Raw genomic sequence first — 15829 nt, 5'->3', positions numbered from 1 at the left:
TGTTATATGCATGCTATGCATATAGGAGGGCAAAAACGGAAATTATCAATCCTTGCTGGAATTATAAAGTCGCTGACTTGCACGTGACCTTGTTATTTTTTGAATTGTAACGGTTCCTCGTTTTTGGCAATTTCAATATTGAAGTAAATTATTTTCTCTTTCATAGTTTATACTAAGTTAGGTCAAATATTATTTTCTCTCTCTTCATCTCCTCTCTCTATCATTTCATCTTCTCTGTTCTCACAAAGGGGGTCTGTCGCATTGATCGTTGGCGGGAGGTGTAGAATTCGCCGGCAGCCTAGTGCGATGGTTTCCAGACAAATAAATTCCTAAGTCGGAAGTTATTTGCATTGTTTCGTTGAAAGGTATGAGCAAATTTTATTACTTGAATGACGAAGGTTAATATGTGTTTGTAGATGAAAATGTTGTGGTTAATAATTGTGAAATTTTATCAAATTGCGAAGGTATAAGTAAATTAGGGTTATGTGCAAGTATAATTTAATCGATTTAGGGTTTTTGCAAAATGTATTGAAATCAGGGTTTTGTGCGGGGTGGGATTTATGAATTTTGGGTTGTATATTGAAATTACGGTTGTGTGCGGCTTGAATTTAGTGAATTATTTTTGTTGGCTTGTGTTTTGAAGTTAGGGTTTTGTGCGAGTTGAATGTAGTGAGTATTTGGTTTATGATTTCGATCTGTATGATTTGGAATTCGAAAAGGTGTGGGTGGTCTAAAGTATTTGAGGGTTGTTACGAGTTAATGCAACTGTGGTCAATGATTGTCTAAAGTTAGATTTGTTAAAGTCAGTTATTATCAGTGTTGTTGGTTTGTGACTATGTTCTGCTTTGTTAAACATATGAAAGTTTGATTTTGAAGGAATTGATAACGTTTGATTATAAGTATAGTCCCTTAAATTTTAATCATTATATTCCGTGCATGTATAACTATGAGTAAGTGAAAATGATTGAGTTAACTAAGTGTAGGGAATATTTCAAACATCAACTTGACCCCCACTGTGATCATGCATTTAACCATGGTGGCGTCCAAAGGGAAAGAAGCTAGAGCAAAAGAGTCACCAACAAGTTTTAGGAACTTGTAAACTATCCACAAGTGTGAAGATTACACCCCATTCACAATCACAGAGATCGCTAACTCCATAGTGGTCCGGAACCATGACTGGATATTCGGGGATGATGGTACGAATCCAACATAAAAGAGATTGAACCCACCATAAATAGGCCTTTACTTTATTCTTCTCATATTCATGTGCGCTTTCCGATCAACATATAATCAACAAGTTAACCCTAAACTTGTTTAATCTATATTGATTGATTATTAATGCACAAATAAATCTATTATCGGCGATCACTTGAATTAAAATCATATTAGCCTAAAATCAAATTATTAATTATCTTGTTAGGCGTGATTTCAATTACAAATTTCCTTTAAACCTGCAAGAAAGGCGTGATCAAGCAATAACAATAAATATTGAATAATCAAGCAACATAATAATTAATTGACACAACAAATCATCATCATAATCAAAGCAATATCTCCAAAATAATATTAGCAAGATCCTAGGTATGATACTAAACTGATTAATATCAAACCCTAGCATGTCGCTAAATAATAAAGATCAAAGCTTTAGCCTAAACATGATACTAGAAACAACATGATATTAGGATTACTAAAAGCATCCTAACTGATACTAGCAAGCATAATGACATTAGAAATATTAATTAAGCATCCTAACATGATATTAGGAATTAAAAAAAACATCCTAACATGATTTCTATATCAAAGGAATAAATATTAGGGAGATCAAATTACTCACTTTGATGCCTCGTACCTCTTTCTATCAAAAGAATACACACGTTAGTAACTTTAAGAAAGATAAAACAAATAAATCAAATAATAATTGAAATAAGAATTTGGGACCAAACCCTCTGAAATATCAACCTTTCACGTCGAGGTCTAGGCAACTTTGAGATTGGATAGGTGTATTAGAGTCTCGTGAAGGACGTATGGTGTGTGTTTAGGAAAAGGTTTAGGAAATCAAGAGAGAGAGAAAAAGAATAAGCTTTAGCTTAGAGAGAGAGAGAAGAGATGATGATTGTTGGTGAATGAAAACGAAGGAAATCGACCCTTATGTATAGAAAAAAACGACCGAAAAGATTAGAAAAAGAGTCAGAATTCGACTCGGAACAAAATTGGTTTCATCGCGGGGGAGATGGAATCATCGCGTCGAGATACTCCCATCGCTGCGCAATGATTTTCGAAAGATAAGATTTGTACGGAATCTGACTTCCAATCAAATTGGGCTAGTCGAATATCCATACTTATCCTTATTAACTCAGAATTAAATCTATTTAAAACACTTGTATTATCCGAAATAAAACTCTTAATCATTATCTTTTCAAAAATAGGATAAATTAGAACCTTCCAGAACAAATTACATAAAACTTATTCGTCAATTACCAAATTACGTAAAACTCATGTATATATTGAAATATATATAAGAGATTAAGATAAATCCTAATGGTTTTAGAAATATAATTAATATTAATGGACCCTCCACATGATCATTGGGTCAGCATATAAAGCTCATTTTAGGCCCAGTTTAGTATTTTGGCCATAACTTCCTCGTTATAACTCAAAATTGGGCTTATAATATATCGTTGGAAAGCTCTTTTCAAGATCCATCCAACTACACAATTATTGGACCCAAATTATGGACCAAAATAAACTGGTTTGGACGTTTTTCATAAACAGGACACGAAATGAATGATTTTTGGAAATACGAAATGAATCATTTTGAATTAAAATATTTTAGAAAAAGGGAAATTCACGAGACTCTTCAACATTTCACCTTACTCGATAATCAATGACGTGAAAGGTACTCATCACCGGGTTTGGTTTTTGGGGAGACACAATCAGGTGTCTACACTAAGTAAGAGTATACTCTTTTATTTTTAATGGTTATTATCCTCCTCGATGATGTATACATGTAATCTATTTTGAATCACTACTAGAAATAGGTCGATTTCCGACGGACTGTTTCCGATGAACACATGTTTCCGTAGGAAAAATCAGAAATTCCGACTGATTTTTATTCCGTCGGAATATATGGGATTTTCGACAGAATATTCCGTCGGAAATTTAATTTTCCGACGGAATTAAAATCCGTCGGAAATTTCCAACGAAATATTCTGTCTGAATTTAATTATTTAAAAGAAACCAACCCCCCCCCCCCTTCATTTCATCTCTGATCTTTTCTCTCTCTCCTCTCCTCTTCCTCCTTCTCTCTCCTCCGCTCTCTCTTCTCCTTCTCCTTCCTTCATTTCTCTTCTCCTTCTCAGTTCTCCTCTCTTCTCTTTCTCAGTTCTCCTCTCTCCTCCGCCCTCTCTTTCTTTTTCTTCTCCTTCTCCTTCCTTCATTTCTCTTCTCCTTCTCAGTTCTCCTCTCTTCTCCTTCTCCTTCTCACACCAACACCGTCGCTGCGCAACCAACACCACCACCGCCACTACGCAATCAACACCACCACCATGAGTTTTGTTTTGATTATTTTGAAAGTTTTTTAGGCCAAATTTGAACCTTTAAAAGCCTAGAGCTAGACTTTTCATTGCCGAATTTGGCCTTGTTAAACCGTTTTCGTGGTGAAATTCAAACCCATTTCAATTCAAGGTATGTTTTATGTTTTAATTTTTCGCTTTTCTGAGTTTTTTTCTTTGTTTTTTTGGGTTTTGAGTTGTTGTGTGTGCGTGTGTGATGTGTGGGCTGGTGGTGGGTGGCGATTTGTGAATTTTTGGGTGGTTTCGTGGTTTTTGGCGTGGGTTAGGGTTGGTTAGGGTTTTGGTGGTTTCGTGGGTTTTGGTTAGGGTTTTGGTGGTTTCGTGGGTTTGGTGGCGTGGGTCCGGGTGGTGGTTGTGGGTGGCCGTTTGTTTTAGATCTAGGTGGTTTCGGGTTTTTTGGGGTGGTTTCCGGTATTTTTGGGTGGTTTCAGGTTTCTGGGTGGTCTGGTTGGGTTTGGTGGCGTGGGTTAGGGTTAGTTAGGGTTTTGGTGGTTTCGTAGGTTTGGTGGCGTGGGTCTGGGTAGTAGTTGTGGGTGGCCGTTTGTTATAGATATGGGTGGTTTCTAGGTTGGTTAAGGTGGTGGGTTCAGGTTAGGTGGGTCTGGTTAAGCAGGTGGTGTAGGCTGGTGGTGGGTGGCGTTTTTTTTTTGTTTTTTTAAAGAAGTTTTCGGCAGACTTTCCGGTGCCGGAATTCCTCTTCCGACGAAACAATTCCGTCGGAAAAGGTTGTTTTTCCTACAAAAGGGCTTTCGACAACCGGTTCCGACGGAAATTCCGTCGAAAACGGGTTTTTCAACGGATTTCAGGGTGATTTCGACGGAATTTTTCCGTCGAAAATGACCTGTTTTCTAGTAGTGAATGTGGATATAGTATATGCATTGACTTAAGGGTAGGTTGGAATATTGGTTTGTGTTTCTAAAGAGAAGTTGATTCATGTTGGTTATGGGAACATTGTAGGAATCACTGAAATGAAGAGGAAGAAGGGATCTGAATTGGTGAGTTATTTTGTGAAATGAAACAGAGTATGATTAAATTGTTAGTGTAGTTTAATTAATTAAACAAGAACTTGTATGTGTGTAGGTGAGGGGAAAAGCCGCAAAAACTCAGGAGGATGATGGCTTTAAAAAGAAAGTTATTCCTAAAGGGAAGAAGAAGCTGAAGGCTGACCCTGATTTTGAGCAAGAGGAATTAGTAGATTCATAGAATGAAGAGTCTGTTGAAAATGCTTCTGGTGGTGGTGGTAGTTCTGCTGAGAGTGGTTCTGGTGATGGTGAGTCAGATGATGGTGAAGAGGATGAGTCAAATGAGGTACAAGAGGGAGAACCAGGGAAATAGGGGTGGGAGGATTTGCTTCTGAGGTTGTTGCAAGACAAAATTGGAAGTGGAAAGCGGAAGGAGGTCCTTCTGTCAAAACAAAAGGGAAGGAGAAGCAAAAGGTATGCATAGTTGGTTCATTCTAAGTTTAGCTAAATTTGTAGATATTGAGTTTATCTATGAATAAAAATCTGTAATATTATGTTATGAGCAAGATAAGAAGACGAAGGGAGAGATGGCAATCAAGAAAAGGGTTGTGGTTAAAACCCAATCATGAAATACGCAGAAGGTAATATCTTAATTTATGTGTGTGGTAACTAGTATGCTATGGTTGTACTTACTGGTTGTTTTGAATTGATTGTATGCTTTGATTTTGAAATGGTTGTTTTCATGGGTAAACTATCATGAATGTATAAAGTAGTGAAGATGTTGAGAGTGTTTTTTATGATGAAAAAAAAAGGTTTTTAAAAATTTGCAGTAAAATGTATGGAATAAAATATTAATCCTAAATGTGTGTGGTTTTCTTTGTTAGTGATTTTCTTACTTGTTTTTTTCGGAACTGGTGTAGGCCCCTAACCTGAATGGTGTGAAGGCTTTTGGTAGCGCGATAAAGTTGTTTGACCCTTCAAGGCAAAAGGTGGTCACAGAGATGGGTTTTGGAGGTTTGTTAAGCATACCACTTACACATTTGCCCCGTAAATTTGCGTATTGGTTGTTGACAAGGGTGATGGGAGATGGTTCCATCACATTTAGAGATGAGTATGTGTTACCCTTGAGTGTTGTTCAGATCCAATGTGTACTTGGGATTCCAAGGTAGTGCCTACTAGTATTCCTGAGGATGATTTAGAGAAGAAAGTGGAGTCGAAGAGAATACGAGGCCCGTATGCCAAGGGAGATAGAGTTTCACTTGCTAATGCGCTGGCTACTTTGATTCGGAAAGATGCAAAAGGAAATGTGGTGCCTCTGCCAGATGCAGAGAAGGCTAATTTCAAGGTAGCTTTTCTTGTAGTGGCTCTGGGTTACATATTGTGTGCTACGACAAATACAAGTAACCTTGGAGTGAAGCTTATACCGGCGTTACTCGTGTATGATGAAACGGAGGAGTATGATTGGTGCACTTTTGTATATATGTGGATTTGTACTGCGGCACGGAATTTTCAAAAGAAATTTGCTCGAGAAGGATTTGTTGCTGGATTAGGCGGATGCATTTTGTTCGTCTTCGTAAGTATTGTGGGTAATCTAAATTGAGGTTTTAGTCCTTAATTGCCAATGTAATTTTGTTTTCATTTCTAAAAGGTTGTGTTATGAATTGAATGAATTCTTGTTTACCTGTTTATGATATACAGATTTTTTATCTTGATCACCTTAGTCGCGCCCTTTGTCATGGGGTGTGAGACCGAGGTTGAAGGCTTGGTGTCACGAAAAAATCAATGAAGCTGTTGCTGAAGACAAAAAAGAATCTGGTGACTATGGACGGCTTTCGGTGAGTTCTATCTTATGAGTGTTTTGATTTAATATTCCAGGTGCAAGGTTTTACTGAGGTTGATTTTATGATTTCATGTTTTGAAGTCGCTTGATATTGCTTATGGTGAAGATCATCCACTGGAGCCTCGGGATGTCTCATCGCATGGTACTGTTGTCAAGCAGGTTACCGAGCAGGTATGAGTTAAAACGTTTGTTATGTATCAGTTGTTGGGATATGACTGTTAGATAGGTGTTTTGTAGAAAATCCTTCATCTGTGATTGCAAATTGAGAGATTGCTTGTCCCTTTTTTTTAGTGTTTCTTGTTAGGTGATTGATACAATTACTCCAAAGCTGATGTCTGCTATAGACAACATGGTTGATGAAGTTTTCCAAAAGTTCCTTGGGATTCTGTCTATGTGTATTGACACAACCAAAAGTGCAAGAAAACCAACTTGCCCAAGGAAATTGTGAAGACAGTAGAAGGTGATGTTAATGCGAGTGGGACTGATAAGATGCATGAAGTGGTGAACCCTTCAACCAAAGATCAAGGAGTTGTAGCAGTAGCTGTAGATAATTCTTTGAGTGAGAAGGGTTTGTAAGCAGAAGATGCATTGGGTGTTGACAGTAAGGAATCTCAGTCATCTGATGATACAGTATCAGTCATCTGTATAGCACTTCTGGAACACCTCATCTGCTCGGAATCAGTCACTAAATGCCTGACATAACGTAGCGTGTTCGACTCAGCAATTCTTTATACCTCGGCCCTTATTTGCATAGCATCGCAGTACCTAATCACAAACTCGAACAACGTTGTATATTTGTCGACATACCCTTTGAAGAAATGATTGAAACTCTCGGAACGTTGCGTCGTTTTCACCCCGGCCTAGAATATATGTTTCAAATACGCTGGAATCTACATATGTCTTTCCTCATACAACCCTATTTCAATTATTAGTTTCCTTCCAAAATACACAACTACTAATAAACCCCACTCACACAAACAAACAACTACAAATGCTTCTATTTCCTGCACGTATTAAGTCTAGTGGTACAAAAAAAATACCACACTGTTCTAATAAATGCTACTGACAGACACATTGGTACAAACATTTCTCATTTCCTGCATACTGCACAACAGGCCAACCTACTTCCTAATTGCGATCATGGACATTGACACCAACGCTAATTTTCAACCACTTCAAATACAAATACTAACAAAGGCTATGCTTTTTTATCAAAAACTAATAACATCATCAACTCCATACTCCACAAATGTATTTCTAAAATCATTACTTTAAACAAAGAAGCTAAAATATAAAACATGAAGTGGAATAAGCTAACCTTCAAGCCAACTGTTTTCCTGTAGTTTGTAATGATCCACTGCATCACACCACCGATCTTCAAATTCATCAGGATCTAAACTCCCGTAAATGATGTTCTCAAAGTCATCCTTTACGTACAACTTCGTACTCCTCATGCTTAACGTACCTCCCAAACTTCTGAAGGATGTGCCATATGCACCACTTATGGCAAGTTTCACTCATAGTAACATGCAAAGCTTTCCTAATTGTCGGATCTTAATCCGTTAGGATCGATATAGGAGCTTTACCACCCATGCAATGTAGCCATGTTCTCATCATCCACTCGTACGTGTGCGCGGTCTCTTGAGAGATCAATGCACACCCTAATAATATACTCTGTCCATGATGGTTCACACTAATAAATACAACAAAGGGCAAGTGAAAATTGTTTGTCAAGTACGTACTATCAAAACAAACAACATTGCCAAACTCCTCATACGCAGCTCTACTCCTCGCATCAACCCATACAACATCTTGTAATGCGCCGTCCTTCCCGAACCTATAAAGATGGAAAAAAAATTGATTATCAGCACTCATTTTGTTGAAGTACTCTATCATCCCATTTGCATCACCCTCGGTAAGCTCCAGCCCCCTTTTGCTCAACCTCAGCCACTGCATTCTCCAAGTCTTTTTGAGTAAATGTCATCTGATCCACTCCATTCCGCTTTGAGCAAAACAATTGTACATCTGGGAAACCTTCACCCTTGACTTCTTCGCCGTAACCATCTGTTTCACCAAGTGTTTATTTTTACCAACCAAATCATACTTCTGGTACATGGAAACATCCTTGGACTTTCCCAGTGTAACTATGTGGCCAGCGTGCTCCAAGTTTAGCCTACGAACAACCCAGCTCCCTTCCGCATTAACACTGGCATACAACTCCACAGGGCATCCACTCTTTTTGGTCTTCCGTTGTACAACCGTTTCCTCATCCTGCATCAAGTCTTCCTTTAGTGGACCAACTTTACGCTTCCTAGAAGGTCTTCCATAGCAATCACATGTCCACTTAGCATTCCTTTGCTGCTTACAACACTTTCCATTCCTCAATTCCTTCTTCACCTTCAACCACCCAGCAGCAGCCCTCACTATACCAAACCCCTTTTACCTAGCATAGCTTCAGAAATAACTATCTACCTCATCCAAACTACCAAATACCATGCCTAAAGTTGGGGGTGATACTTCCTCTTCCACACCAAATACAGTGTGCACCAATACCCTTCCCTTCTTTGGTGTTATGAATGAAGAACCTCCTGCCTCTGCCCCTTCATCTTCAACACCACCCTCAACTTCTACTTCCTCAAAATCTAACCCCTGTATTTCTCCCTCATCATCCTCCTCCTCATCTCCTTCTGTAAATCCATCCCCACTCTCTAACCCCTCCTCATAAACATATACATCATCCTCACTATCTTCTCCAAGTGCCTCACCAACACCCACCTACAACACATATACATCCACAACTCAATCTAATAGATCATTATAACCCAACAACAACCAGCACAAACAATAACAAACAACACAACATAACAACACAGTATAAAGAACAACATCTATCATAACATTTATTATGCCCATTTTCAATGACTACACAAACCATTAAGCCAATATTTGAAAACCACTGCCATAACTAAATAGACCCCAAGATGTCCATCAATTGTCAAACTAAATTCACCAAGCATCAATCAGAAACAACAACTAAACAAAATTTAAAGATACAAAAACTGACTTATCCCAAATTAAACCACTCATTTAATCACATTACAATACCCACATAACAATCACCATTCAAGCAATATACACAATAATTACTGAATTACACACTACCAATTACCCAATATAATTAATCAATTATAAACACTCAACATGTACTCATATTTACAACAATGTGTACTACGGAGTCACAAACCCTAATCTCTTACCCAACCTTTAATTTTATATTTCTGTAATGGTATTTCATTACCAACCAACAAATTAACCAAACACATCTACCACAACGCAATAAATTAGACAATTACATTCTCAGAGTTGAATCGCAACTCCCTTGCGCAACCATGCCCATCTTCGCCATCTTCCCGCAATGCTTCCGCTAAATCGACCCCCAAAATGTCATTCTTATAATCTACTTCTTCATCAATTTATTGTAATTTCGACTTTACCACTGACGAAATAATGGATTTACTGAGCATTCGTCTTCGTCATTGAAGAGCTTCTTCCATTTTTCTTTTTCACTTTTTACGGACAAAATTTGCTTTTGATGGAGTGGGAATTATTTTCATTTTCCCGCTTCTATTTTTCACTCCCCGTTACACTTTACTGTATCGTTACACACTTGGCAGCTAAATGACCCACATACATGTTACAAAGTTCCAACTAATTACAAGATTGCCATCCTATATGTTTCTAAATCCATAACTAGTATGCGCCGAGAGTTAACCGTCTTGTACAGTTATACCTCGTTATAGTGATTAATTAATACTCGTATGATCATTTAAATAAGGTGATCGATAATTCTGATAAGAGAATCCATTCACAGCTTAAAAAAACAAAAATGATAAGAGGCTGGGATTAGTAGGAAATAGCTGGCATGCAGCAATATAACTATAAAAGGGGGCCCCTCCAACAAGAAGAACAACTGTCGATTATCGTGGTTGAGTTAGCTAATGCAGTAATAAGTTGCCTTCTTTTCAAAGGTTTTTAAAAGCAACAAAAATCTGACTGTTTTATTAGTGTATTTTTCACGCTGATGGTAACAACCATTTATATTTTGTGCAGTTTTTTTTGGTTGGTTTGTTTAGTGAGGGACTGAGGGTGAGATAAAGCCAATGTGATTTTTCACCTAATGTGATTATTGTCCTATTCAAGATGATTACAATTTACAAGCTCATAGATATAATTATTTTGTTGTGCTTGGAGAAATGAACATATTGACGCTTTTAAGGTTTGATACTAATTTCGAACTACATAATTTATTAATGCCTTTTAGTATCTTATATGTCTTTTTTAAGTAGTTAAGCTTTGTCATCTTCACCTTATTTTATTAAGATCTGGTCATATTAAACCATTCAACATATTTTAGACAAATTATAAGAATAACAATTTAATTATACAATAAATTAAACAAAAAAGATTAGGACTTAGGGCTAAAAAAATCCATACTACAATACCTTATTAGCTCATACTTCATATTACATGAAGGGAACATAGTCAGTTTTACCCCCCACAATTTTCAACATATATTGCTACTTAATTTTTTTTAAAAAAACTCTACTGAATCAGCATCCCTTAGTAGTTAAATCAGCTTAGGTTCGCAGGTCTACGTTTGAAAATAGAGGGAGAGGTAAGAGAATCCTATCCCCATACGCCCAAGTAAATGTATTTGATAGGGCTCGATGTTGTGACCTAACTCAATGTCACAATGAGATTTCCCTACCAACTTCACCAACAAGCTTATTCACTTGATTTTTAATGTATAGATTAATTATATTCAACATTTCTACTTAACGTGTATTTTATTCACTTGATTTTTATTTATTTATTTTATCTAAATTTATTGTATTTTTTAACTTATTTGATCCAATATTTGCAAAAAGAGAATCTCCAAAATAGGACTCCATCTCCATGCTTACTTGGTAGTATATGGCATAAGAAACGACCAAAGAATATGGCGTCTGGCACTCCACGTTGCCAATTGGCAATTGTTTGTACATACAAATGGTACAATTATACAAAAACTGAGTAGTCCTAGTATAGTACAGTATATTTTCATTTGATTTTCCTACATGTTACTATTTGGTTGTCCAGGTGACCAATTTGTGATTTCTTACCAATTTGATGTAATCAACACTCACATCACACCCACATGCCCTTAAATATCATCCCACGTGCTTTGCCAACCATCCATTTTCTCCTCAATTTTTATTGTTAGTACTCAATAACAAATTTAAACAAATTAAATTCCAAATTTTTGAGTTTTTCCATCTCACTTTGTCACATTACTCATATGGTCCAAAGATAAAAGACACCAATAAACCATCAGGTCCATCACCATATCTACCATCCTTATTATGTATAAAGGCTCAATTATCCTCATTGTCCATTCAACTATATCTTATTCCTACTTTAGTTTTCGCAAATAAAGTTTCGATATGACAAAGATTGACGGACCTTGTATAATTTAGGACGTGTTTTGTTCACGTGCTTTTCACTTACCTGACCTTACAATATTATCATATTTAGAACTTACTCGTATTTGAACTTGGGTAACTTTTATTACAATTTTTCCTAAATTTATCTTATTTGAACTTAACTAGACTTATTATATATAAAATAAATGAAAATAAAGTGAATAATACAGGTCTTTAATGGTTCAAATTTTATTCCCTGTTTGTAATATGACTAATACCCTTGTGGTCGACTGGGCGGTTGTGGCCGACTTAGACCAAAACAAAACAATTTCAAATTCAATTTGGTTTAAACAAAATCTGTATTTTTCACAAAGTTTGGATAACGCTTTACACTCACTCTTTTATGTCTACTTCTACACTCTCACAAAATTTGTTATGTCATTCTCCCTTAAAAAAATTTGTGTCAGAAATCATTCGTCACAACTAAATCAAGACGAAAGAGTTTAACGCAATTTAGGAAACCAGAAGTGTCACCACCATCACAAAAACTTGCCATATTGAGTAATTGACTAAACTACCCTTTTTCACAAAATATGGCTGGTAAAAAAAATTCAGAGTAAGAAAAAAGCTGCAGTTGTCCTTGTTCTTCTTCCATTCATGTCGGTGAGCAGCAGATCAGATCACACAGCAGAATATAATGTGACAAAACCATAACTACCACTTAATATAGTAATTTTCTACATAAAGTATAAACATCCAAATAAATAATTAGCCAAAATAATACAGTAATATTAATTCCCTTTTTTAAAAATATTTTGCAACGAAAAACGGTCCATAATTAGCAACCATATTATAGTATAAATTCTAACAGATCATCATCATTCATAATTATCATCATCATCATAATTCATCACCAATAATACCATAAACCCACTTTACAGTTTTACACAACCACCTAATTCCCTCGGGTTAAATCGAACTAATACCCAGTCTGACTTTCACACTGTCTGATACAAGAATTTACGTCAACCCGAACTTGACTAACAACACGTCAACACCTAGTCTGACCATCACAACATCAAGTTAAATCGAACTAATACCTCATCTGACCGCCAAACCGTCTAATACAAGAATTTGCGTTAATCCAGAGTCTTTGCGACTAATCTTCTTCACTAACTTAATCAATACTTCATTGATCCAAAAACTAACTCCGTAATCAACACCATAATGGAAAATCTTAATAACCCAAAAAATGGGGAGACTAACATTTTTTTCCTTAAAAAAAAAAAAAGAAAAAGTAGAAGAAAATTCGATTGATTAATTAAGAACAAGGTTGCTTACTGAGCAGAAGTTCTAGAAATCATTTCTTTATATCGAACAATCGAATCATTCCTCTGCATTTGCAACTGTTTCTTAAATCTGTTGATGAAATCGTCTGCTTTTGCATCAACACCATTATCATAATCTTCTCTTTCTCTCTCCTCCCTAAACAGCGGCACGGGTGGTGCATTTTCTCTCTCCTCTTCAAAATCCTCCATAACAGTAGTCGGCACGGCCGTGTGACGAGCATTTTCATGGTTTTCTGGTTCAACATGAAAATGGTTGAAAGCAGATTTATGACTGGCAGATTTCTTCATCTTCTTCGATAATTTTACTGGGATTTCACCGCCGGAAGGTTTAGTGTCGGAATTTTGTCGATTGTAGTGAGAAACTGAGTTGTCGTTCTTGATTCTGCTGTAGATTTCGTCCAAAGTGGGTCTCTCATCGTCTTCTTCTTCTCCGGCGAGGTCGGCGGCGGAGAAAGTGGTTGTGACGGTAGGTTGGTGGGGTTCCGGAGTGGGATCCGGTTGTTGTTGCGGCGGAGATGGTGGCGGCGGTGACGGCGCCGGTGGTGGTTGTTGGAAGTGGGTGGTGGGTGGCGGGGCGTAGTAGGTGTAGAAATTGATCGATTTAAGGCGTTGAAGGACGGAAGAAGAGCGGGATAATTGGGGTTGAATTTGTTGCGGTGGTTGATGCGGTGGTGATTGGTGGTTGTGATGGTGGTGGAGGTGGTGGGAGTGGTGGTGATGGGAGGGTTTGTGGGAAGTGAAGCCGGAAGTGACGGCGATCGTGCCGATCATGAGGTTGAGGAGAAGGAATAGCACAGTTGGTGTTAACCAACTATTCATGGAAGCCCAAATTGAAAGTAAGGATATTGCTTCTTCAAACATTTTTTTTTTTTTTTTTTGGTAGTTTTTTTTGGTTGTCTTAACACTAGTTTTTAGAGAGAGAAAGTGATGAGAGAGAGGGGGTTGTGGAGTTGAGGGTGTGAGAAGATTGAGAGAAGATGGGAGGATGGAATAGAGTGAAGTGGAGTGGGTTGAAAGTTGCCATTATTTTGTTGGTGTATATACTTTTTTTGGAAAAAAAAAAAAGAATTAAAATTTTTTGTCATATGAAATTTGATTGGTGGGGAGAGACCGAGAGAGTGATGAAAAAGGGGGGAAAAGAAAAAATTAAGGGGGGATGGGAGAAAGAAAAATTTTAAATTATTGTTTGTTTAGGGAAATAATAAAGTTATGTTGATAATTAAAGCTCCTCATCTATACTCATTCTGATTCTTTATTTGCAATGTTAGTTATTGATTGGGATTTCTTAGCTATTGTTTTTTTTTTTTTTTAGAGAAAGGTCTCCTAAATCGTTATTTATATCTCATTTCAAACAAACAAACAAAAAAAAATATTTTTTTTTTAGAGAAAGGTCTCCTAAATCGTTATTTATATCTCATTTCAAACAAACAAACAAAAAAAAATATTTATGATAATTACGTGAATAGATAAATACGTGAATAAAACTACAGGCGCATTTTGTGTGCGATTGGCCGCATTATGTGGCCGCTTGTAAAAGAACAAAGTAATCCCTACAACACTGATCGAGTAACTCCTGCAAATCGGTGATACTGATCGAATAACCCCTATAACATTGATCGAATAACCCCTAACACTGACCAAATAACCCTTGTAACACTGACTGGGTAACCAATATAACACTAACGTAGTAACTTCGATAATGGCTGGCCACATTTAAGAATTTGTGTTAAACCAATACTAAACAAAGTTTTTTTTATTTTTATTTTATAATAACTTAAAATATACTCTATAAATGTTCAAATTTGTAATATATCATGAGTTCATGACTAGGGATGTTAGTGAGGCGGGGATGAAAACCATACCCGTCATGGGTGATAGGGTGGGGTAGATTTTAGGTTGTACCCGCCCCATCCCCACCCCGCCCTACCCGCCCCATCCCCACCCCGCCCTACCCGCCCCACTTCATAACCGCCCCGCCCCAACCGCCCTACTTCGTACCCGCCTCATCCTCACCTCATACCCACATCTAAACAAAATTATATACTTTTGTACTATTTTATAAAAAAATTATGTAAAATAAATTTGTAAATATAAAACTTTGTAATACACTTATATATAAACAAAAGAAAAAATGTGTAGTATTGACATTGATTTTTTTTTTTTAAAAAAAAAAAAAAATTGTATTCTATATTAATTATGTAGGATTTGTGCATATGTGAAGCGAGTTTTGGGTGGGAATTAGGTGGACGTGGATATCCAAGTGGGGGTGGGGCGGGGCGGGGCGGGGATGGTTTTGGAATTGTTCCCACCGGGGCGGGGATGGGAATGAGTTTTGGACCTCCCGCGGGGGTGGGGATGAGTATAAAATTTTAGGTGGGGATGGGGATGGCAAAGCCAACATCCGCCCTGACCCACCCCATTGACATCCCTATTCATGACCCCTTTTCTTTTGAAGGATGTCATTAGTTCATTACCCATACAAATACGAATCATTTAAATGTAATATACTTCCTCCGTTCTAGTAATATTGCAACAACTGAACTTTTGCACTATTTATCATGCTTGTTTGACCACATATCATGATTTATATATTAAGTAAAATATATTCATATGAGATCTTGTTAGATTCGTCTCGTAAAATACT

The 15829-nt window shown here is 37.0% G+C and overlaps 1 protein-coding gene across 1 annotated transcript; it reads right to left on the bottom strand.

Moving 5' to 3' along the window:
* Positions 1-13173: 13173 nt before the first annotated feature.
* Positions 13174-14046, bottom strand: LOC110728353 (transcription factor Sox-1-like). Its single transcript, XM_021908002.1, has one exon. It carries the CDS (start codon positions 14044-14046, stop codon positions 13174-13176), a length of 873 nt encoding a protein of 290 aa, XP_021763694.1.
* Positions 14047-15829: the final 1783 nt, after the last annotated feature.

Source organism: Chenopodium quinoa, unplaced genomic scaffold (genome assembly GCF_001683475.1).
Source record: "Chenopodium quinoa cultivar QQ74 unplaced genomic scaffold, ASM168347v1, whole genome shotgun sequence".
Taxonomy (NCBI): Eukaryota; Viridiplantae; Streptophyta; class Magnoliopsida; order Caryophyllales; family Amaranthaceae; genus Chenopodium; species Chenopodium quinoa.
The sequence above is the reverse complement of the archived record's forward strand: the minus strand, read 5'-3'. Positions and strand labels throughout refer to the sequence as shown.